The sequence below is a fragment of the Trachurus trachurus genome, assembly GCF_905171665.1.
Source record: "Trachurus trachurus genome assembly, chromosome: 17".
NCBI lineage: Eukaryota > Metazoa > Chordata > Actinopteri > Carangiformes > Carangidae > Trachurus > Trachurus trachurus.
In genome coordinates, this window is record NC_139900.1 from 5,924,172 (window position 1) to 5,949,335 (window position 25,164).

Consider the following 25,164-nt stretch of genomic DNA (forward strand, 5'->3'; position numbering starts at 1 on the left):
CTATGAGTTTACCTTTCCTGCCTCCTCCGATCACTTCATGCTGGAGCTATGCTAATAGCATCCGTGGCTAAGCTTTCCTCCAGCTCCACGTTACACTTGTTCCAGGCTCTGCCCGTAGTTTTCCTCTAGAAATAGAAACTTTTCCCAACTTTTTTATCTCTGTACCGATCGCACTCGTCTTCTCCTTCCTCTTCACTTCTTGCTCTGATCTACAGTCTTCTTCGTTCTACACATCCCAGAAGCCCCAAAATTACTCACAGTGTGCGCAACAGCGTCCCCATTTACCAGCCGCAGAAAACTGCATTTGACGTATATATACGTCAATGGCACTCAAGCGTTGGATTTTGATTGACGTATATATACGTCAATGGCACTCAATGAGTTAAGGGAAGCTAACATTCACTTCAGGGAGCTAAAATGGCACAGAAAGAAATTCTGCTGGACAAGAAGTCAATTTGTTGTTCTATCTGTCTGGATCTACTGAAGGATCCAGTGACTATTCCCTGTGGACACAGCTACTGCTTCAACTGTATTAAAACCCACTGGGGTGGAAAGGATAGGAAGAAAACCTACAGCTGCCCTCAGTGTAGGAAGAACTTCACACCAAGACCTGACCTGGTGAAAAACACCATGTTAGCAGCTTTAGTGGAGGAGCTGAAGAAGACTGGACTCCAAGCTGCTCCTGCTGATCACTGCTATGCTGGACCTGAAGATGTGGCCTGTGATTTCTGCACTGGGAGGAAACTCAAAGCTGTCAAGTCCTGTCTGCAATGTTTGGCCTCTTACTGTGAGAAACACCTGCAGCCTCATCATGAATCTCCTTCATTTAAAAAACACAAGCTGGTGGAGCCCTCCAAGAAGCTCCAGGAGAACATCTGCTCTCGTCATGATGAGGTGATGAAGATGTTCTGCCGCACTGATCAGCAGTGTATCTGTTATCTCTGCTCTGTGGATGAACATAAAGGCCACGACACAGTCTCAGCTGCAGCAGAAAGGACTGAGAGGCAGAGAGAGCTGGAGCTGAGTCGACAAAAAATCCAGCAGAGAATCCAGGACAGAGAGAAAGCTGTGAAGGTGCTTCAACAGGAGGTGGAGGCCATCAATGGCTCTGCTGATAAAGCAGTGGAGGACAGTGAGAAGATCTTCACTCAGCTGATCCGTCTCATGGAGAAAAGAAGCTCTGAGCTGAAGCAGCAGATCAGATCCCAGCAGGAAACTCAAGTGAGTGGAGTCAAAGAGCTTCAGAAGAAGCTGGAGCAGGAGATCACTGAGCTGAAGAGGAAAGACGCTGAGCTGAAGCTGCTGTCACACACAGAGGATCACACCCAGTTTCTACACAACTACCCCTCACTGTCAGCACTCAGTCCATCTACACACTCATCCAGCATCAATATCCGTCCTCTCAGACACTTTGAGGATGTGACAGCAGCTGTGTCAGAGCTCAGAGATAAACTACAGGACCTTCTGGGAGACACATGGACAAACATCTCACTGACAGAGACTGAAGTGGATGTTTTACTGTCACCACCACCAGAGCCCAGGACCAGAGCTGACTTCTTAAGATATTCACAGGAAATCACACTGGATCCAAACACAGCAAACAAATACCTGTTATTATCTGAGGAAAACAGAAAAGTAACATTTATGAGTGAATATCAGTCTTATCCTAGTCACCCAGACAGATTCACTACATGTTATCAGGTCCTGAGTAGAGAGAGTCTGACTGGACGTTGTTACTGGGAGGTGGAGTGGGGAGGAACAGTTCGTGTAGCAGTCGCATACAAGAATATCAGCAGAGCAGGAAGTGGGAATGAATGTAGATTTGGATCCAATGACAAATCTTGGGCGTTAGATTGTCGACACAACAGTTTCATATTTTGGTTCAACAGCATCCAGACTCCAGTCTCAGGTCCTCAGTCCTCCAGAGTAGGAGTGTACCTGGATCACAGAGCAGGTATTCTGTCCTTCTACAGCGTCTCTGAAACCATGACTCTCCTCCACAGAGTCCAGACCACATTCACTCAGCCTCTACATGCTGGATTTTTGGTTTGTTCTACTTATGGATCCACAGCAGAGTTGTGTAAACTCAAATAGATAAAGATCATTGAAGGTGCAGTTGAGTGAAGTGTTTCCTCATCTTGCTGCAGTGATCACAGCAGGTGAACAATAACTGAAATCTAATAACTGATGCTCAACACAAGAGGGCGCCGTCCTCCTGCTTAGACAGTGGAAGTTAATGCTCCTGAACTCACTGTGTACACACAACTTATTCATAATTCATATTTAGTCATATATCATGGTCAGTGGTGGTAAAGTGTTGACAGTCAAAATGATTCAGAAATGCCTTTTCTTGTGCTCAATTGATTACATCATTTGGAAATGTATGTGTTAAGGTTGTTCTCTCATAAATGCTGCTATGTGAAGACACTTTGTCGCGATATTGCAAAACTTAAATCACTGATATGATGAGTACTGGACACTGAAGTATGATAGACATTATTACAAACATGCAGGGGTAGCTGATGGAGTGAACTACTTTATTTCATTTTGGTAAACTTACATAGCCTAATGCTTATGCTGACTCCATTAAAAGAATTGACACCACAATACCACTATGCTGTTTTATCATTTTTTGTTCCACTTCAGCTCATTTTGTGTGTGTATTTTATAATATAAGCATGTGTTCATTCTATAAAGATACTGTATTAATAAACTTGTCATGAATAATACAAAAAAGGAGTTTTCATTCAACAAATTTAGGCAACATATTTCTAGTGTGTCTGTAGGCTACCTAACTCTCTATGCTAAATTGCAAACAACATGAAACTTGGCGGCACCAAGTGCCTGTAAGATGTACTGCATCTGAACCCTTTTTAAAGTTTTGTCATCTTCACATTCCTCTGGACCTTCTCCCATTGAATGAATAACCTCACACAAGCTGTTTTATAGAAAAATACTTCAGAATTGTGCTATGCAATTTTGACCATTGTTAGAGACATCTATCAATACCAGAACATGCTATATCAATTAAAAGACAAATTGCATGTAAGGCACACTCACAGCTGAGCTCAACTGAACTGAGAAAGGAATGAATCAGTTCATTAAGTGATTCCATTCAGTACATTCACTCGAAAGATTAGTTCATTTGACCGAATCGTTCCTAAACGACACAACACTACTCGCTAGTAGCACTGTGTGAAACTGACTTGCAGACCTGCGCTTTCTTTCAGCCTTTGCCGGTGGGGCAAGCAGAAGCCACTGAATTCATGGATTCAATGTATATATGCCTATGGCTGAGCTGTTCAGGGCGGAAGGGGCCACTTTTACAATTAAAGCACATGTCTAGGCTATATTTTATACACACAAAGATATTAGACGAATAAAATTGACGTGAATAAAGCAATATATATATTGAGACTCGGCTTTTACTCAGGAAATAAACATGTTTCTGTTCCTACCTCCCTGTGCTTAGATTAATCTATCAATATTTCATCTATTGTATATGATCCGTGAAAGGCAATAGAAACTTCAATGGAACTGCATTTCCACGTGATGTAAAAGATGATTGAAAAGAAATCCAATAATGCACTTTCTAAACCCAGAGATCTTGAAAAGAGTTTATCACCAAATGTTGTGATGATCAAACTTTTCAAATGAAATGAGCAGGACAGTAAATAAAAGGTTAAACACACCGTATCAAACTGCTCCTCCTACTGGAACAAAGTCCAACCTGATCACCTCCCTCTTCTTCCTGCTCACAAACACAGTGAGCTCCACCCTGTTCATTTGTTTCCTTGTTCCCTCCCCTTCAGATCTACAGTTTGAAGATGGGTGGAACCAACATGTGGTGAAGAGGAGGAGCTGACAGGCCCCGTTCACTGCAGAGACACATGTTGTTTAGATCAGAGCTCAAGCTAGTTTCACTTCTGAGCAACAGAAACTCAGACAGTCGTCGTCTGTGAGAGGTGAAATGGCGCAGAAAGGAGTTCATCTGGACCAGGAGACCTTCTCTTGTTCCATCTGTCTGGATCTACTGAAGGATCCAGTGACTATTCCCTGTGGACACAGCTACTGCTTCAACTGTATTAAAACCCACTGGGATGAAGAGGATGGGAAGACAATCCACAGCTGTCCTCAGTGTAGGAAGAACTTTACACCAAGGCCTGACCTGGTGAAAAACACCATGTTAGCAGCTTTAGTGGAGGAGCTGAAGAAGACTGGACTCCAAGCTGCTCCTGCTGATCACTGCTATGCTGGACCTGAAGATGTGGCCTGTGATGTCTGCACTGGGAGGAAACTCAAAGCTGTCAAGTCCTGTCTGCAATGTCTGGCCTCTTATTGTGAGAAACACCTCCAGCTTCATTATGATGTAGCTCCATTAAAGAAACACAAGCTGGTGGAGCCCTCCAAGAAGCTCCAGGAGAACATCTGCCCTCGTCATGATGAGGTGATGAAGATGTTTTGCCGCGTTGATCAGCAGTGCATCTGTTATCTCTGCTCTGTGGATGAACATGAAGGCCACAAAACAGTCTCAGTTGCAGCAGAAAGGACTGAGAGGCAGAGAGAGCTGGAGCTGAGTCGACAAAAAATCCAGCAGAGAATCCAGGACACAGAGAAAGATGTGAAGGTGCTTCAACAGGAGGTGGAGGCCATCAATGGCTCTGCTGATAAAGCAGTGGAGGACAGTGAGAAGATCTTCACTCAGCTGATCCGTCTCATGGAGAAAAGAAGCTCTGAGCTGAAGCAGCAGATCAGATCCCAGCAGGAAACTCAAGTGAGTGGAGTCAAAGAGCTTCAGAAGAAGCTGGAGCAGGAGATCACTGAGCTGAAGAGGAAAGACGCTGAGCTGAAGCTGCTGTCACACACAGAGGATCACACCCAGTTTCTACACAACTACCCCTCACTGTCAGCACTCAGTCCATCTACACACTCATCCAGCATCAATATCCGTCCTCTCAGACACTTTGAGGATGTGACAGCAGCTGTGTCAGAGCTCAGAGATAAACTACAGGACCTTCTGAGAGACACATGGACAAACATCTCACTGACAGAGACTCAAGTGGATGTTTTACTGTCACCACCAGAGCCCAGGACCAGAGCTGACTTCTTAAGATATTCACAGGAAATCACACTGGATCCAAATACAGCAAACACACGTCTGTTATTATCTGAGGGAAACAGAAAAGTAACATTAATGAGTAAAGATCAGTCTTATCCTAGTCACCCAGACAGATTCACTACATCACCTCAGGTCCTGAGTAGAGAGAGTCTGACTGGACGTTGTTACTGGGAGGTGGAGTGGAGAGGAGGAGGAGTTGATGTAGCAGTCGCATACAAGAATATCAGCAGAGCAGGGAATGAAAGTTGGTTCGGAGGTTGTGACAAATCTTGGGCATTACGTTTTCTAAACAACCGTATCAAATTTTGTTTCAACAACGTCAAGACTCCAGTCTCAGGTCCTCAGTCCTCCAGAGTAGGAGTGTACCTGGATCACAGAGCAGGTATTCTGTCCTTCTACAGCGTCTCTGAAACCATGACTCTCCTCCACAGAGTCCAGACCACATTCACTCAGCCTCTACATGCTGGATTTTATTTTTATTGGTGTAATGGAGACACAGTTGAGTTATGTAAACTCAAATAGACAAAGATCCTTAAAGGTGCAGTTGAGTGTCTTTTTTCCTCGTCTTCCTGCAGTGATCACAGCGGGTGAACAATATCTGAAATCTGAAAAGTGATGCTCAACACAAGAGGGCGCCGTCCTCCTGCTGACCAGGGAGGTAGTGGAGGTTGAAGCTGCTCAACTCACTGTGTACACACAACTTACAGTAATCATATCCATATTAATATTCATTTTATATTCATATTCATATTTTGTCATATATCATGGTCAGTGGTGGTAAAGTGTTGATCGTCAAAATGAGAGAAATAATGCTTTTTCCTGTGCTTGATTGATTTTATCATTTGGAAGTGTATGTGTTGTATGTTGTTCTCATAATGCTGCTATGTGAAGACACCTTTGTCTCAATACTGCAAAACTTAAATCACTGATATGATGAGAACTGAACACTTAACTATGATACACATTATTGCATATACACGCAGGAGTAGCTGATTGAGTGAACTGCTTTATTTTATTTTTTGTACACTTACATACTGCTTTTGTTGATATAGTATAGGTTCAAAATATATTTCTATTCTTACTTACTTACTTTATGAAACTTCCAGAAATTTCAGATAATCCATACTTGCTCACTGTCTCTTTAAATAAAACAATGATGATTTTTCATGAACACTGACTTCAGTTTTCTTGTTTTTACTATTGGTGTATATTCTGCTAATGCAACTCTATTGTAACGTTCTGTTCTTTTTTGTCCTATTTAATCTCTTTTTTTAATCTCTTTAAGTTTTATTTTACACTTAAAACAACTGTATATGTTTTATACAAAGACACTTAACCAATAAGCTTGTGAATAAAACAAAACAAAACAAAACAAAAAAAAGATTGAGAGTTGGCTTTTACTCTGAAAGAAAACATGTTTACGGTGTTTCTTCGGACCAGCCAGCAGGACAGAGTTCAACACAGAAAAGCAGCTTTATTGACTTGAGGGTGAGCAATACCCAACACAACAAACAAAAACATTCTATAGGCCCTAACCTTACCTTTCCAAATAGAAACAAGCAAAAACACAGGGCACTTACCTAACCTTCTAATGTGAAACAAGAGAAAACAGAATTAGAACAAAAACAGGTTTCTCACCCCCACCACTGCCTAAAGATTCAAAGTTTACACAATCAACAATCACATGAGACAAAAGACACAGGAGCTGGCTGGCTACAGTGAGGAGGACGGAGAGGCCATCTAAGAGGCTGGGTGGGAAACACGTAGATTTTAACTTCATTCAGATATTCTCTTAACTTAAGCTCAAAGGTTAAAGTGCAAGAACTGAGAGACTCGAAGAAGACAAGGATATGTTATGTTATGTTATGTTATGTTATGTTATGTATTTAGATATTTAGATATTGGTTTGGTTTGTTTATATAGTGTTGGTTGAAAATACATTACTATTCTATAGATACTTTATTAAACTTCCAGACCTGTCAGATGGTCCAAACTTGTTCACTTTCTCCATGAATAAAACAATGACTAATCATGAACACTGAAATCAGTTTTGTGTTTCTTCTCTTAATGGGACAACGAGGAGTTTTGGAAAAGCGAAGCGTTTTCACACTACATTTATGAGCCTCCGCGCGCACTGTAAAATTCTTTGACCGGCGCAAGACGGACTCATGTTTTCATTCATCAAGAATTAAAGTCAGAGGTTCAAAGAGGTTCAGTTACCGTCGTAGTCCTGACCATAAACGGCGATTCAGCTGCGTTACGCCACAAAACCGAAAGTAAGGAAACGCTGGTCGGCTCGACCAGCATTTCCGCCACCACTAATAATAACAAAATAACGATAGAGACAGAGCGATATATTTATCGAAAATGGGCCCATTAACAAGTGTGGGTAGCGGAGATTCATCAACATTAACGTGAGACTTTTTTATAACCGAATAGAAACTCCTCGTTGTCCCTTTAATTGAATGTATGCATGAATGTATTTGCACCACAATACCACAAATCTTACCATACGGTTTTCATGCACAATAGTAGTATAGCACAGACAAACAACCAAACATACATCAAAGAGCCTTCAAAAAGTGATATTTCCATAATATGTCCCCTTCAATACAAATGTGTTATTGGCCAATCTCAGGTAGGTAGAGCTGGCCAAGACCATCTGCTGAAGTTCAGACAGAGCATCAGAATGGGGAAAGAAGTGAATTAAGTGTCTTTGAATTTTGCATGGTTGAGTGGTTAAGGAAACCATTGGGATTTTCATGCGTACCATTTCTAGGGTTTACAGTCCAAGACAGAGAAACATATAAAGTGAGCGGCTATTTTCTGGAAGATAATGTCTTGCTGATGCCAGATGTCAGAGGGGCGCATGACTACCTATTTCTCCGACTTCCTATTTCTCTGACTTCCCATTTCTCCGACCATACATTTCTTTATTTTTGCGTCCATTAGTCCGACCTCCCATTTCTCCGACTTAAGTAACCCTAACCCTAAACCTAACCAGAAAACGTAGAAAAACTCGGATTAATGGATAGTCAGAGAAATGAGCGACTGACGTATGCTCCCCAGGTCAGAGGAGAATGGAAAAAGTAGTTGAAACTGATAGAAAATCCCAGTGTGGCAGGACGAAGGAGGGCCTTGGCGGGGTTTGAACCCTAGTCTCCTGGGTAAGAATCATGCACGCTGACCATTCGACCAAAGGGATATCACTGTGGCCAAGTAGCCAGGGCACATGATCAATTGGAGGCATAGTGACAGGACCGTCAACTGTCACAGTAGCAGCAGGTGGAGCAGAGGTAAGAGTGGGGTCTGCCACAGGACCTACAGCTGGACATACCAGGAAATCCTCCAAAGAGATGCATCCAGTTTGATGCCTTCACTGGACTCAAGTGGTCTTCACAATCTCCAGATCTTAGTCTACAGTAATAGTACTTTGAACTTTGGGATATGGTGGAACAGGAGATTTACATCATGGATATGCAGCCGAAAAACATACAAAAGTTGTGTGATGTTGTCATGACAATATGGACCAAATCCTCTGAAGAAAGTTTCAGATTCTTGGTGTCAAAGATTTACCAAGGTGATGAACCTAAGCTGATGAATGAGTCTAAGGTTGGTTAGGCAGTGGCTGCAAGTGGGGATTGTACAGGTGTGGTTTAGGTTATGTGAGGACAGGGAGGCACACACACACACACACAGCCACACAGCCACACCCACTGCACTAATACAGATAAATAATGGCTTTGTACCACAGCCCAAACAAAGGAAGACACGACATCAGATCTGAACAATAGATAAAGGGACATTATTTGTCACCTTTATGAACATTGTAAGAGCTTTAAACCTTAAAGAGAAACCTGTCATGAGTTTAGGGACTGCTCCAGGACCTAGAGTTGGACATGGCCGGAAGATCTTCCAAAAGGGAAGTGCCCAGTTCTATGAGTTCACAGGACTCAAACAGCCTCCACTGTAGGACTGTCAATCTTCCCGTCAAATCAGATTTAAATTTCTAAATTATATTCTAATTTTGTTTTTAAAGCTCATTATATACACAACGTATACCAGCTTATCATTATGTCCTGTGTCCAAGGCATTCCAACCAAATCTGTTATTAGTCCAATTAGATAGATGGATAGATGGATAGATGGATAGATGGATAGATAGATAGATAGATAGATAGATAGATAGATAGATAGATAGATAGATAGATAGATAGATAGATAGATAGATAGATGGATAGATGGATAGATAGATATAACTTTATTCATCCCGAAGGAAATTATTCGGCCAGGCCGCTCCAGAGGAGAATAAATCAGTTAAAGCAGAAGTAAGCGGAATATTTGTGTTAATATAAGTCGCTGCTCTGCGGAGGAGGGCTCCTGCTGCCGTTTGTTTTGTTCATTCTCTTGGTCTGTCTCTTCATCCTTGTTCACCATCTGTCCCCTGTCTACCAACAATGGACTGTATGTGCAATATATCTACTGAAAGTATGCTATGCTGTGCTGTGGACTGTATGCGGCATGTATGGGACATGATTGGAAGGAAGTAATTGGGATGTGGACAGGATTGTTATTGACCCACACTCAGTCAACAAAGTTTTTAAATCTACGAATGTGAAAAAAGTAGTGGGGCCAGATAACATGTCGGCATTTTTTCTTAAAACCTTTGCTGATGAACTTTCTCCTGTCCATAGACACTCACACAGTACCGGAACTCTGGAAAAAATCTATTATAATTAAAGTTCCCAATGATTATCGACCCATCGCTCTCACGTCCAATGTTATGAAATCTCTGGAGAGACTTTTACTAGAGGTACTGCAGGCAGAGGTGGCGCACTCAAAAAAAATGCAGTATGAGCGATGCTATTGCCACTCTAATGCGCTTTACCCTAAAACATTTGGAGAGCCCAGCATATATATATATATGCCAGGCTGCTTTTTATTGAATTTAGTTTGGCTTTTAACTCGATCCAAACACATATTCTCCTTAAGAAATTAATGAAACTGGATGTGAACCTTTTTTTAATCAAATGGTATCATTCCTTCCTCTCCTCCCGGTCACAGCAGGTGAAATTAAACTCTGTCCTCTCAAATCTTTCCACAAGTAGTACAGGGGCCCCCCAGGGGTGCGTCAGTTCACCCTTTCTTTTTACACTGTATACTAATGACTGTGTTAGCTCTCAGCCTAACCAACTTGTGGTCAAATATTCAGATGATACTGTAATCCTTGGTCTGTTCAAAAAGTCCCCTGAATGCGTGATGATCATTGTATGAATGTTTGTGTCTGTATGTTTATCACTTTCGAGGCATATATTTTACTGTATGTTTTTAGCACTTTATGCAGCTGTTTTTGTACTGTTTTGTCTTGTTGTGTTGCAGCACTGCCCTATGTCCAAGACAAATCTCTCCCACGGGAGACCAATAAAATGACTTTGACTTTGACTTTGACTTTGACAAAAAGGCAGTGGGTTCAGGTGGAGATAGCACAGGCGAGGTTTACAGTAGGTTATGTGAGGACAGTGATGCACCCACATCTACACCCACTGCACTACTACAAATAATGGCAAAATAATGGTTTTGTACCACACCCCAGACAGGACATGAGATCTGACATCATTTGTCTCTTTTATCAACAGTGTGAGAACTTTAAACCTTAAAGAGAAACCTGTTATGTGTTCAGTTCAACTGAGTATAAACACTGAAGGTTATTTGTGCAAAGTCTAAGCAACATGTTTATGTGTTCAGCCCTACAGCTGGCACCTAAGTTCACGCCTACAGAAACATTCTCATGAGGGGTAGCCTACAAATTTCGGTGCCATTTATTTTTATTTAATGAAATGTACGGTTTCATGAATGTCACTTTTGTTCAGTTTTAACTGTGTAGGACAATGAGTCAGTACACTGTTGTGTATTCTCTTTGTTAAGAATTTGGAAAACATTCCCCATCATTAACATATCAAACCACTCCTCTTCTTCCAGAAGCAAAACAAAGATTGTAAACGCCTCTTTTTTTATGCTGACCTTATATGTAAGGATCTTCACTTTGCCCAGATATTCATTTTAACCTGAGGGAAGTTCAAAGGGGGAAGTGCAAGAGCTGGAAGACTTCTAGAAGGATCTTGGTGAACTTTTGCTGTTTCATGTGTCTGGATCTACTGACGGATTCAGTGACTAGTGAAGAAGATCTGATCAGCTTATTTGTCTCATGAAGAAAAACTCTGAGCTGAAGCAGCAGATCAGATCCCAGCAGGAAACTCAAGTGAGTGGAGTCAAAGAGCTTCAGAAGAAGCTGGAGCAGGAGATCACTGAGCTGAAGAGGAAAGACGCTGAGCTGAAGCTGCACAGAGGATCACACCCAGTTTCTACACAACTACCCCTCACTGTCAGCACTCAGTCCATCTACACACTCATCCAGCATCAATATCCGTCCTCTCAGACACTTTGAGGAGCAGCAACTGTGTCAGAGCTCAGAGATATACTACAGGACCTTCTGAGAGACACACATCTGGGCAAACATCTCACTGAGGTTGACTGAAATGGCTGTCGCACCACAACCAGAGCCCAGAGATGACTTCTTACAATATTCACAGGAACTCACACTGGACCCAAACACAGCAAACACATTGCTGTTCTTACATGAGGGAGAAAGGAAAGTAACACGAGGTCAACAACAGTATTATTCTGATCATGAAGACAGATTTACTTCATTTTCTCAGGTCCTGAGTAGAGAGAGTCTGACTGGACGTTGTTACTGGGAGGTGGAGTGGAAGGGAGGCGTTAAAGTAGCAGTTGCATACAAGGATATCAGTAGGGCAGGGAGCTGGAATAAATGTGTGTTTGGATACAATGACAAATCTTGGGTGTTAGAGTGTCGCAACAATAGTTATACGTACAGATTCAACAACAAGATCGAGACTCCAGTCTCAGGTCCTCAGTCCTCCAGAGTAGGAGTGTACCTGGATCACAGAGCAGGTATTCTGTCCTTCTACAGCGTCTCTGAAACCATGACTCTCCTCCACAGAGTCCAGACCACATTCACTCAGCCTCTACATGCTGGGGTTGGGCTTCCGTGGTCTAATGGAGACACAGCAGAGTTGTGTAAACTCGAATAGACAAAGATCATTGAAGGTGCAGTTGGTTAAAATCTGTATTTTAGTTCATCACTTTCTTTAGTCTCCATGTTTGTTGCTAAAAGCTCATTGCTGTTGTGTCTCTGCACTGCACAGAGATCACCTGTCAATCAAACATTGTGGGCGGGACTTTGACCTCTTGTCATTTCTCGTTGTGTTGATGTTTGAGTTTGTTGAGGTGGAGCTGGAGCCGTGGAGGAGATCACTGCTCATGATGATGTTTCTTTACCTAAACTCACATTTCTCCACATGAAAATAGAAACTTCTCTTTAACTTCTAAATGTTTGTTGGATATTTGTTAGGTGTTAATGTGTAAATTATCAGACCTTCCTTTATCACTGAGGTTTGTTCTCACATTCACATTATGTTAGGTTAGGGGGATAAGAGGTCTATATTGACATGAAATATATCACTTTTTTTTGTTTTGTTTGATAGTGTTTTGGGGGTGTTTGTATTTTACAGTGTTTTTTCATTTATGCGTTTATGTGAAGATACTTCTCAATCTTGTAAAACTTAAATTACTGATGTGATGGGAATTAATCACTGTGTGCATGTGTGTGATCCCTGTTGTTAAAAAGATAGTAGATGATTGAGTGGACTGCTTTATTTCATTTTGGTAAACAAGATAGAGGTTTGTTTATATAGTATAGGTTGGAAATGCATTTCTATTTTAGAGCTTATTTAAGAAACTTCCAGGCCTGTGAGATGATCGAGGACTGACTCCATTAAAAGAATTGACACCACAATACCACTATATTCTGCTGTTTTATCATTTTTTGTTCCACTTCAGCTCATTTTGTGTGTGTATTTTATAATATAAGCATGTGTTCATTCTATAAAGATACTGTATTAATAAACTTGTCATGAATAATACAAAAAAAGAGTTTTCATTCAACAAATTTAGGCAACATATTTCTAGTGTGTCTGTACCTAACACTCTATGCTAAATTGAAAGCAACATGAAACTTGGCGGCACCAAGTGCCTGTAAGACGTACTACATCTGAACCCTTTTTAAAGTTTTGTCATCTTCAAATTCCTCTGGACCTTCTCCCATTGAATGAATAACCTCACACAAGCTGTTTAATAGAAAAATACTTCAGAATTGTGCTATGCAATTTTGACCATTGTTAGAGACATCTAGCAATACCAGAACATGCTATATCAGTTAAAAGACAAATTGCATGTAAGGCACACTCACAGCTGAGCTCAACTGAACTGAAAGGAATGAATCAGTTCATGAAGTGATTCCATTCAGTACATTCACTCAAAAGATTAGTTTGCCTATGGCTGAGCTGCTCAGGGCGGAAGGGGCCGCTTTTACAATTAAAGCACTTGTCTAGGCTATATTTTATGCACACAAAGATATTAGACGAATAAAATTGACGTGAATAAAGCAATATATATATATATTGAGACTCGGCTTTTACTCAGGAAATAAACATGTTTCTGTTGCTAACTCCCTGTGCTTAGATTAATCTATCAATATTTCATCTATTGTATTTGATCTGTGAAAGGCAATAGAAACTTCAATGGGACTGCATTTCTACGTGACGTAAAAGATGATTGAAAAGAAATCCAATAATGCACTTTCTAAACCCAGAGATCTTGAAAAGAGTTTATCGCCAAATGCTGAGATGATCAGTCTTTTCAAATGAAATGAGCAGGACAGTAAATAAAAGGTTAAACATACAGTATCAAACTGCTCCTCCTACTGGAACAAAGTCCAACCTGATCACCTCCCTCTTCTTCCTGTTCCCAAACACAGTGAGCTGCACCCGGTTCATGTGTTTCCTTGTTCCCTCCCCTTCAGATCTACAGTTTGAAGATGGGTGGAACCAACATGTGGTGAAGAGGAGGAGCTGACAGGCCCCGTTCACTGCAGAGACACATGTTGTTGAGATCAGAGCTCAAACTAGTTTCACTTCTGAGCAACAGAAACTCAGACAGTCATCATCTGTGAGAGGTGAAATGGCGCAGAAAGGAGTTCATCTGGACCAGGAGACCTTCTCTTGTTCCATCTGTCTGGATCTACTGAAGGATCCAGTCACTATTCCCTGTGGACACAGCTACTGCTTCAACTGTATTAAAACCTACTGGGATAAAGAGGATGGGAGGAAAATCTACAGCTGTCCTCAGTGTAGGAAGAACTTCACACCAAGACCTGACCTGGTGAAAAACACCATGTTAGCAGCTTTAGTGGAGCAGCTGAAGAAGACTGAACTCCAAGCTGCTCCTGCTGATCACTGCTATGCTGGACCTGAAGATGTGGCCTGTGATGTCTGCACTGGGAGGAAACTCAAAGCTGTCAAGTCCTGTTTGACATGTGTGATCTCTTATTGTAAACAACACCTGCAGCTTCATTATGAGTCTCTGGCTTTTGAGACTCACAAGCTGGTGGAGCCCTCCAAGAAGCTCCAGGAGAACATCTGCTCTCGTCATCATGAAGTGATGAAGATTTTCTGCCGCACTGATCAGAAGTGTATTTGTCTTGTCTGCCTTCTGGATGAACATAAAGGCCACGACACAGTCTCAGCTGCAGCAGAAAGGACTGAGAGGCAGAGAGAGCTGGAGCTGAGTCGACAAAACATCCAGCAGAGAATCCAGGACACAGAGAAAGATGTGAAGGTGCTTCAACAGGAGGTGGAGGCCATCAATGGCTCTGCTGATAAAGCAGTGGAGGACAATGAGAAGATCTTCACTCAGCTGATCCGTCTCATGGAGAAAAGAAGCTCTGAGCTGAAGCAGCAGATCAGATCCCAGCAGGAAACTCAAGTGAGTAGAGTCAAAGAGCTTCAGAAGAAGCTGGAGCAGGAGATCACTGAGCTGAAGAGGAAAGACGCTGAGCTGAAGCTGCTGTCACACACTGAGGATCACACCCAGTTTCTACACAACTGCCCCTCACTGTCAGCACTCAGTCCATCTACACACTCATCCAGCATCGATATCCGTCCTCTCAGACACTTTGAGGATGTGACAGCAGCTGTGTCAGAGCTCAGAGATCAACTACAGGACCTTCTGAGAGACACATGGACAAACATCTCACTGATAGTGACTCAGGTGGATGTTTTACTGCCAGAGCCCAGGACCAGAGCTGACTTCTTGAGATATTCACAGGAAATCACACTGGATCCAAACACAGTAAACACATGGCTGTCATTATCTAAGGGAAACAGGGAAGTAACAATAATGAGTGAACAACAGTCTTATTCTAGTCACCCAGACAGATTCACTGGCTGTTTTCAGGTCCTGAGTAGAGAGAGTCTGACTGGACGTTGTTACTGGGAGGTGGAGTGGAGAGGAGGATTCGTTCAAGTAGCAGTCGCATACAAGAATATCAGCAGAGCAGGGGGGGGGGGGATGATTGTAAATTTGGATGTAATGACAAATCTTGGATGTTAGATTTTAATTGTTTCGACAATAGTTTCACATTTAGGTTCAACAACATCCAGACTACAGTCTCAGGTCCTCAGTGCTCCAGAGTAGGAGTGTACCTGGATCACAGAGCAGGTATTCTGTCCTTCTACAGCGTCTCTGAAACCATGACTCTCCTCCACAGAGTCCAGACCACATTCACTCAGCCTCTACATGCTGGAATTGGGCTTAGTTGGTTTGAAAGAGACACAGCAGAGTTGTGTAAACTCAAATAGACAAAGATCATTGAAGGTGTAATTGTGTGAAGTCTTTCCTCATCTTGCTGCAGAGACCATCACAGCAGGTGAACAGCAACTGAAATCTGAAAACTGATGCACAACACAAGAGGGCGCCATCCTCCTCCTGACCAGGGAGGTAGTGGAGTTTAAAGCTCCTCAACTCACTGTGTAGGCTACATACAACTTAATCATATTCATATTCATATTCTGTCATGGTCATGGATGGTAAAGTGTTGACAATCAAAATAATTCGGAAATAATTATTTTTCCTGTGCTAGATTGATTAGGCTATACCATTTGGAAGTGTATGTGTATGTTCTCTGATTTATGCTGCTACAGTAGCTATGTGAAGACACCTTTGTCTCAATACTGCAAAACTTAAATCACTGATATAATGAGTACTGAACATTACTGATACACATTATTGCAGACAGCTGATTGAGCTAAATACTTTATTTTATTTTGGTAATCTTGCATAGGCTAGTGTTTTTGCTATAGTAGGCTAGGTTATATATTTCTGTTGTTAAGGTACTTTATGAAACTTCCAGAGCTCTCAAATGATCCATACTTACTAAATGTCTCTATAATAAAACAATAATGATTTATCATGAACACTGAGTTCAGTTTTCATGTTTTTACTGTTGATATCCTGCTTTAATGCAACTCTTGTATTGTAACATCCCATTTAATCGTTATGTTTTATTTTACAATTAAAACACCTGTGTATGTTTTACACATACAAAGATACTAAATGAATATGCTTACGAATAAAATCAAATAAAACAAAAAATATATTGAGAGTGGGCTTTTATTCTGAAAGTATACACGTTTCCGGTGTTTCTGTAGCTCACTGCGCTCTCATGAAATGTAACATTTTAGATGGGTCGTTTTTAATATAACCGCTGCTTTTGTCGCGTTTTAACCTCCAGCCGTCTCCACAGACTGTTATTATGGAGGTTTTAATCTCAGGTCGTCGCTTCAGAGTTTCAGGTTAGTAAAGCGCAGTGTTGCCATTGTTGTTGTTTTGTGTTTAGTCACTAGCTGAAGCAGGCGAAAGGGCTAAAAGGACTTCCGGTTGTTCTTTTCAACGTAAAATTATACAATGATAGAAACGCAAATGTCACGACTTAAACTCAACCCTGTTTAGGCTATAGTTTTTTTTTTATTTTTTTTTTATATATATATATATAGTTTTCGTAAATTAATAATATTGCTAGTTAATTTGAATCATTGTTAAGTATACTCAGGCCTAATCAATCTGTCAGTGATAATGATTCAGTAATTTAGGCTACATGGGTTTCAGAAATGTAGGCTGTTTTGATATTATCAGGGGGAAAAAGTCAAATATTTCAAATTTTTACGACTTCATCCAATTGTTTGTAATTTGAAGACTCGTGCATGTAGCTAGTTATTCGATTTAATTTAATTTTTTTGTTATTAAACTTTTTATTTGATGAAAAAAATAGGTTATAGCCATAGCTGTTTCTCTTCATTTTGGATACATGTCATCAAGTCTGAATCAAAACAGATAGGCCTAATGAAAGAAAAAAAAGATTTTAAAAAAGAAATAAAAGAAAGAAAGATAAAGTCACAACATTACAAAAGCACCTATACTCTCCTATCACAGTATTCCTATACAGGTATACATCTGAACTGGAAGGCAACTTTTGGAAATCCGAAAAATAAGAAATGATAATGATAACTAGAAAAATAAAAATAGAATAGGCTAAATAAAATAAATGCCCCATATGCACCTTCTTTTATCCATGACTTCTCCTGTGTCTTATAGTGGGGCGATACACAACAACAAACAATAGCCTAATAATAATTATAAATCAAATAGCCTAAATATTTTGCTGCACATAAACTCTGACGTATTTTAAATAGTCGTTACTGTATTTTTCGTTGTTATTTTGTTTACTATGTGAAGGGATTTGTGGATCAGATTCCACGTTCAGCTGCACGCTTTTATTTTGAAGTGCACTTCTCCTGCTTCCGCTTTTTTTTTCCGGCTCACTACTCATGAGCTTGAAAAACAGCTGAGAGCCACTGCAGTGTTTCGGAGCAGCGCTGTTAGCGGATCACTCCGTCACCAGCAGACTGCCCGGACCTCTCCGGCTGCCCACTCGTTTTCCTCGACGGCTCCTCTTCTTTCCTCATTTAAGAAAAAAAAGAATCTCCTCATACACAGCAAGAAGGACCCGCACAGAAATATAGCCACTAAATGACAGCCCCCCTCACCCACAGAGAGGACAGCTGGTGCGGTGATAACATCGGAGGCGAGTGGAGGGGGGGATGCCCTTGACTTGGGGAGGAGGAGTTAGGCGGAGAAGGGGAGCACCATCATGTAATGTACGGCAAGTAGTGACATTGTGACTGTGTGATCTCCATTGGCAGGGGCGCCAGGGATGCGGCGCAGCCTCTGCAACTTCATTTCATCCCTGCCGGACGAGGAGCAGCAGCAGCAGCAGCAGCAGCAGCAGCAGCAGTGGCGTCCTGCTGAGACTGGAAATGCTGTGCATCTGCAGGAAGCCCTGGCCCTGGAGCTCCGCTGGTCAAGCTGAGGAGGCCTGAGCGGTCTCCACCTCCGGATTAGATGGTGGCACAAGGCAAAGTGTGCAAGACAAGATAAACAAACCCGGAGGCGGTCCTGCCTGTGCTGCAGATAAGCAGAAGCTGTGAGTCTACTTTGACTTTTTTTCTTCCTTTTTCTGGGCCTCTTTAGGCACCACAGACTCTATTTGTAGGAGTAGATGTACCTATTAATAATAAATGTAATGGGCAGCAGTCCCTGAACTGTAAATGTAGTCTTGAACTGGGCTGGTTTATTTTTTCTAACCCCTAAAAAAAAAAAAAGAAAAAAAAGGTGGGTTTGATTGAACATAATGGCTGATCACGAAGAAGCGGAGTTGTCCGAGTCCCTTCAGAAGGAGGATGGGTTTTCCAGTGAGCCGGAGGAGCCAGGTACAGACTTCAAATCTAAAAGTATGCCTATTTTAAATGAAGCAGCACCTCAGAAGGAAACCTTACTAGCTAGTTCTGTGCGAATGTCCATAACAGCGGAGGAGAGCGCAGAGTTCATCCAGCTCCCGGCCAAAACCGAGTCCTTCGAGGCAGAGTCCCCAACCAGGACAAACTACCTGCCCAAGCCGGGGAAGTCGGCGCTGAACAGGCCGAGTTCGTACATGGAGAACACGGAGATCCGTAGGAGTAAAAACATGGCGAGGAGGAAGCCCCCGGGGTTTTTTGCCTCCAGGCTGGCTCGGATTCGCCTTCCCAGTCGGAAGTACCTAAGCGTTCTCATACAGGACTCTCGCTGCTTCCTCTTCTGCATGTGCTACCTGACGTTCATCCAGTCGCTGATGGTGTCGGGCTACCTCAGCAGCGTCATCACCACCATAGAGAAGAGGTACAGCCTGAGGAGCTCCGAGTCGGGCCTCCTCGTCAGCTGCTTCGACATCGGGAGCCTCCTGGTGGTCGTCTTCATCAGCTACTTCGGCGGACGGGGCCAGAGGCCTCGCTGGCTGGCGGTAGGCGGGATTTTCATCGCCGTCGGGGCCGCCCTCTTCTCCTTACCTCACTTCATCTCGCCGCCCTACCAGATCCAGGAGGTCAACTCGTCCTCCGGCAACGAGGGCCTTTGCATGAACAGCAACGCCAGCGGCAGGGATCGCGTCGACATCACTTCCTGCCCCAGAGACCAGGAAGGCAACGAGCACAACCTGTACGTGGCGCTGTTCATCATCGCTCAGATCCTGGTCGGCATGGGATCCACGCCCATCTACACGCTGGGACCCACCTACCTGGATGACAACGTCAAGAAGGAGAACGCCTCTCTGTATCTAGGTAAGAGGAGTAAAGATTGTGTTGTGTTTGTTCCTGTTAGCCATTAGAGCAGCTGATCGCCAACAGGCTTCATCTAGCTGGTTGATCATCAGCAGAGTAGTTGGTTTCAATTAGCGCACTGGAAAAGAGAGTAACAACGACACGCATTGGTCCAATGGAAGCGCCTCCTGATGGCGGAATATGGGTGTTGCAAAAGCGCCCAAGAAATGACATCTGTGCATTGTTGGTGAATGAGCGAGTGCGGTATTTTCAATAATTTAACGACATTTATAGATCACCCACGTTAATAGCATCCTTGAGGACCCTTTACATATAAACATTAACACATAGGCGAGTAACCCCCCCCCCCCCCAAAAAACAAAACAAAACAACAACAACAAATTGTAAGTGTAATTCGATATGACCAAGACACCTAAAAACAAAAACACGGCCGTTTTCATCAATTTACAAGCAAGTAGGCAACACACATACATTGGAGTGAATGGGTTTTCTGGGCGCTTTTGCAATACCCATATCCTGCCACTCGGGGCGCAAAACCCTTACCACGGGAGTCAATGGAAGTGTCGTTACTCTCTTTTTCAGTGCTTTAGTTTCAATGAAAAACATTAAGTGTCTTGGCTACACGAGATCTGCAATTGGGCTAGGATCCATCCGGCATGATGCAGCACCTGAAAATAGTAACTGCTATCAGTATTGGCCGCTGAATATGGTTCTTCATCAACTTGATTGATGTTCATATTCAGATGTATTCCACAGAAGAGAAGAAGAAGACAGGGATCGACGGTTAGCTAAACTCAAACAAACAAAGTCAGGATTACTCTGTGCAGTAAACCATCCAGCTCTGAGGCCATGTGACTTACTTTTAAACCCTTGGTTACTTTTTTATTTGCGTTGAGAACCCATAGATCCTTAAAAAAACCCAAATAATACAAACCAGCAACACGTTTCTACAGCGTCTGCACACAGTCAACGCACGGTCCAACCAAAGCTAAGATGATCTTTGGCCATCTATGCGCCAAAACTATCAGGCAGATTTTCAACCTTAAACCATCTGAAACGTCATTTTCATGGTTCACGTTGACATTTGTCCAGAATTCAGTTGAAAATATCAAACACAGTTCATGCAGCTGACACCAAGAGGTCTGAGGTCCAACAAACACATCATGGGCCTTGTGTCTGTAATGATCAGCCATATTGTCCAGGCCCATGACTTTCACCAGTTGACGTTGTGAAGGATGACAGTTTAGAATCAATTCTCAATACTGATGAATCACCAGTATAGAAAACAGTGAACAATGCCTATCACAATGTCCCAGAAGCAGAAAGTGCAAAACTTATAAGCAATGACAGGGAATCCTCATATTATGTCGAGATACTTGATGATTTTATTATTAGTCATTCATCAGAATTGTTGCCAATTAAGCCCAAAGTCTAAACCAGTGACACATATTTTCGGTCATGCCCACATTTGCCACCACCACCGCCTACCACTCAAACTTGCTCCAAATCGCAGCCAAATCGACTATGTGACCTTGAAACTGTGCCCCCACCCCTACCCCACTTTCACCCCCTTTCCCTTTCACATGCTTCCCCAGAAGTTCTCGCCCCACTAGCCTCAAACAAGGTAAAGCCGAATTAAACCAACAAATGAGAGCTGTGTTATGAAAGAGAGTTGGGGAAGTGGAGGGAAGGACTTATGTGCATTCCTGTCGTTGGTGGGGTGAGGGGGGGGGGGGGGTAAAAGTGCCACAGAGGCTCAGCTTTGGTACAAACCATTCGTTTTTTTCTGTTTCAATAGGACAAGAGGTGAGCTTTGATCAGTGCAGCAGCTGGTTGGTGGTACCAGGTCACCTGCAATGTGATTGGACACTGCAGTTTAAAGAGAAATTTACCTCATTTGGATGCCGTTTGCATATAGCCTACAGTACATGTTTCAAATTTGAATGCAAAGAAGAAATGATAAGCAAAACCAAAAAGAAAAAGGATGGCTAAAAGTATGTGGACCCTGAAACACAATCAAGTAAGCAGGATGGTAAAATTGGTTCCTGTGATTGACTGTGGAGTCAGTTGACAATAGATCAGAAAATAAATGGATAAAAAGGGATTTCTGTGATTTTCCATCAACAAATTTAAATGTTTCGTTGGTGAACCTGAAGCCTTTAAGAAACCCCAACCAGGCTATTGTGGCTCAGCTCCACCAGCCATTTTGGCCACTATCCAGTAAGTGTTTGTCTTGTCCCACTTGACCAGTAAACTTTGGCATTCGGTTGCTTTTGTGGAAGCTGAATGAAAGCGTTTGTCTCCGGTTTTACGGCGAGTAACGGCAGGACAGAGCAGCAGAGCAGAGCGTCCCAGTCAACAACACGGAGCAGACTCTGCTGTTTGGCTGCAGAAACATGTCGGTGTAGTCGGGTGGTTTAATGGCAGCTGACAGCTTCTTCTCCAGCCACTGGAATGAGGACACGCTCTGTTTTTGTTTTCTTTTAATCTAGTCCAGTATGAAAAACACAAAACAGCTCCTTCTAGCCAGTTGTACACCGGTAAATGTTGCTCTAATTTCTCAAAGTAGGCAGCTCTCATTTGGAAGAGGTTGTTTTTTCCACCATATTTCTTGCCATAAAAGCTGAAACCATTTTTTTTGTCTTCTCATTATATCATAGTAAATGGACGACCAGCTCAAATCCTGGATATCAGAAATGTCACAAATCAAAATTGACCTTGCAGCTAGAACAATGGCTCAATCATTTCATCGTCATGTTTCTATGAATATCTTTTATTTTATTATAGATTGAAATTCAGACATAAGGTTGTAATATTGCAGGGTATTTGGAGTTCTCACCCCAGTAGCCACATATACAACAGATACATGAAATAATGATAAATATACAGTATAAAGCCTAAAATGCCCTTTAGGTGTTTTTCTATGCACCACAAAATAAATTAGAGCATTCATTTACAGATTGGAGTCTCTCTCTCTCTCTCTGAGTTGAATTCTCCAGTGTGTCTGATATTGACCATGAACAGTGCACAAAGGGCTGACTGTGCAAAGATAGGCCTCTTATACTACTTAGCCTACTTAGGTTATTATGTTAGTGGCAAAACATGAGATGAGCGGAGACAGATGATGATGTCTTTAGTAAATCTGCAGCCATACTGAGGACTCAGCTGGAATGCCACATAAGATAGACCACCACCTCTGTATTCATTTAGCTCACCACTGTATCTCTGCAGACACCTTAAAAAAAAAAAAAAGCTCACACACCAACATTGATCGAGGACTTACAGGAGCAATGGGGGAATTTCCTGGCACACCCTCCGTGGTAAATGCAAATAGAAATCGGTCAGTAACCATTTGTCTTGTGATCTCTCGTCGGATCAAACAGGGTTTCTCTCGGCTGTTAATGGAGATGAAGGGCCGACAGGGAGGGAGAGTTAAACCTTTAATGTTTTTTTTTTTTCTGAATCCTGAGTGCAATGGGCAGGCCCAGTGTGAACAGGGTCAACCCAGCAGTAACACAATACAACATCGTCTTTAAGGCTCTGGCCTCAGAGGAATGTCTCACTGGTACAAAGATGGTAGTTTGTTATTAAGGAGGAATCCAACTGATGCAGGTTCACATGGAGTCACCCGATGTTTCCAATAATGCTTATAGCCATAGTAACAAGAGGTACTATTATTGTTATAAGCCTTAGTGCTACTCTAACTTACATTACAGTCACTATACAGGAAGAAAAAGTTCCTCCGCAAATGTTTTATTCATCTGCTATGATTTCATATTTTGTTCTTCACTGAGCAGATCATGTTATCTGCCTTTGTTAACGTGTTTTCTGGAGGTTGTAAAGTTACAATTTGTGATTACATTTACTTTTTCTCAGCACTGTAACTGCAAGCGAGAACTGAGAAGTACACTTACTCCTTTGGCTGTATGTTTATTGGTTTGAGGAGTATTGACTGACTTAGTTTTCTGTTGTTGCTTCTTTGTCTGCCTGTGGAGTTGACTAGTAAAAACACAAACAGCGCCACTCTGCCATTGAAACCCACGTTGTGGTGGAAAGTGGAACTGCAGCTTGAATGATAATGAAGCCCCACCCTTCTTTTTTTTTTTTCAAACAAATGTTGTCATCATGAAGTAAAAAGACTGCAGGTACCTGTGGTGCATAATGTCCCTATAGTTCATTTAATGTCCTCCAGGTCTACTCGGAAAGTCTTAAAGATCCACCCCTCACAATAGGTTGGTTGGTTACCCCTGGTGTAAAACATGAAAAGACCCTTAAAAGAAGCCAGTGAGTGGATTGACTGTGATCCATCAGCTATATTTTTAACTCTGGCAGAGAAATAGACCAAATGAGAAGGGAAGGTCTTGAAGCAGAGCCAGGACTTCATCATTGTGTGCCAGTATGGGTGCAGCACTACTTGCTGTCTGCGGTAGAACAAACATTCTGGTCCATTTTGGCCCTCTTTTGCATTAGCCTACATATGAGATCATGCCCAAAGGCTCGACAGACATCCATTAGAATAATTCAGCACAATATTGCTTTGTAACCCCAATAAGAGATGCTCTGTTTGGCTCCCATGCGAGGCAGCGGGCCACGCCGCAACCACTTGAAATTTTAATGTGCCAGCTCAGAGATGCAATATGGTCCTCAGCGGGTTTAACAGGGCTGCGGTGTTTGGACGTGTTCGTCATGTAGCAGCTCTGTGCATGTGAGCTCAGACCTGTGGAGAGCTGCGTCTATTATGCCATGGTAATGACAGCAATACGGGTACTGTATGGTTGTTTTTTCAAATTTGAGTGCTGCTGATGAAAACGAGTTTGAAAATTAGTTTTTTGTTTTTACTGCTTTGTGACTCTTTATTTTTTACCACTTTTTTTTCAGCTCTGATGACTGTCAAACTAGATGATAATAGAAGGGTTCAACTTGAAAAAGGCCATTTAACAACAATATGTTGTTTAGTTGTAGTGTTAACCCACTTACTGTTCCAGTAAGTTCAGGGACTAAGTTTAGTACTCTGTAGCCAAAATGTCATTTTAAGACATTTAAAACATCATATTATATATGTACGAATGCATATAATCACATTTTTCATCAATACCGGGCTGTTTTCCAAGTGATTTTTTGCCCCCTCCCATTTTGGCCCTCCAACAGTCCCAGACACTCTGGTTTGGATGATTTCCATTCAGTGTCAGAGAGCGGGCGTAAAAAAAGAATCTACTGTACATATTTATTGGGGAATTCCAGTTTACCCCGCCATGGTTACTACGTCTCCGCACAATGTCCCTTCTGTGACTCTTGAATGATAATAACCCCTGACTAGAGGGCTGCTGCATAGTTTTTTACTGAAGAGGCCATGCCATTTGGCAGGCTGAGTATCTGATGAAGACAAGGGCCTAACTGGGAAGTGTGGGATCCAGTGCCC

The 25,164-nt window shown here is 42.2% G+C and overlaps 3 protein-coding genes and 1 pseudogene across 4 annotated transcripts in view; all 4 read left to right on the top strand.

Annotated features, from left to right (window-relative positions):
- Positions 1–417: 417 nt before the first annotated feature.
- Positions 418–2,094, top strand: LOC311001043 (tripartite motif-containing protein 16-like; the record flags this gene model as incomplete). Its single annotated transcript, XM_083992002.1, has 1 exon — positions 418–2,094. The coding sequence occupies one exon, from the start codon at positions 418–420 to the stop codon at positions 2,092–2,094; it is 1,677 nt and encodes a 558-aa protein (XP_083848128.1).
- Positions 2,095–3,970: 1,876 nt separating this feature from the next.
- Positions 3,971–12,981, top strand: LOC311001052 (tripartite motif-containing protein 16-like; the record flags this gene model as incomplete). The annotated part of the gene is made up of 2 exons (XM_083992010.1): positions 3,971–5,251; positions 11,835–12,981. The coding sequence occupies 2 exons, from the start codon at positions 3,971–3,973 to the stop codon at positions 12,228–12,230; spliced, it is 1,677 nt and encodes a 558-aa protein (XP_083848136.1). The 3' UTR covers positions 12,231–12,981.
- A 1,236-nt stretch (positions 12,982–14,217) lies between these two features.
- On the top strand, positions 14,218–16,168 carry LOC311001044 (tripartite motif-containing protein 16-like; annotated as a pseudogene). Its single transcript has one exon. The product of its transcript is annotated as a tripartite motif-containing protein 16-like (transcript).
- A 2,013-nt stretch (positions 16,169–18,181) lies between these two features.
- LOC311000200 (solute carrier organic anion transporter family member 5A1-like) overlaps positions 18,182–25,164 on the top strand; it is a gene marked incomplete at its 3' end in the record, with an annotated part of 34,942 nt that continues 27,959 nt past the window's right edge. Inside the window, exon 1 of the mRNA XM_083990851.1 lies at positions 18,182–19,745. Within this exon, the coding sequence (XP_083846977.1) occupies positions 18,785–19,745 (961 nt within the window). The 5' untranslated portion in view covers positions 18,182–18,784. The remainder of the gene's footprint in view (positions 19,746–25,164) is intronic.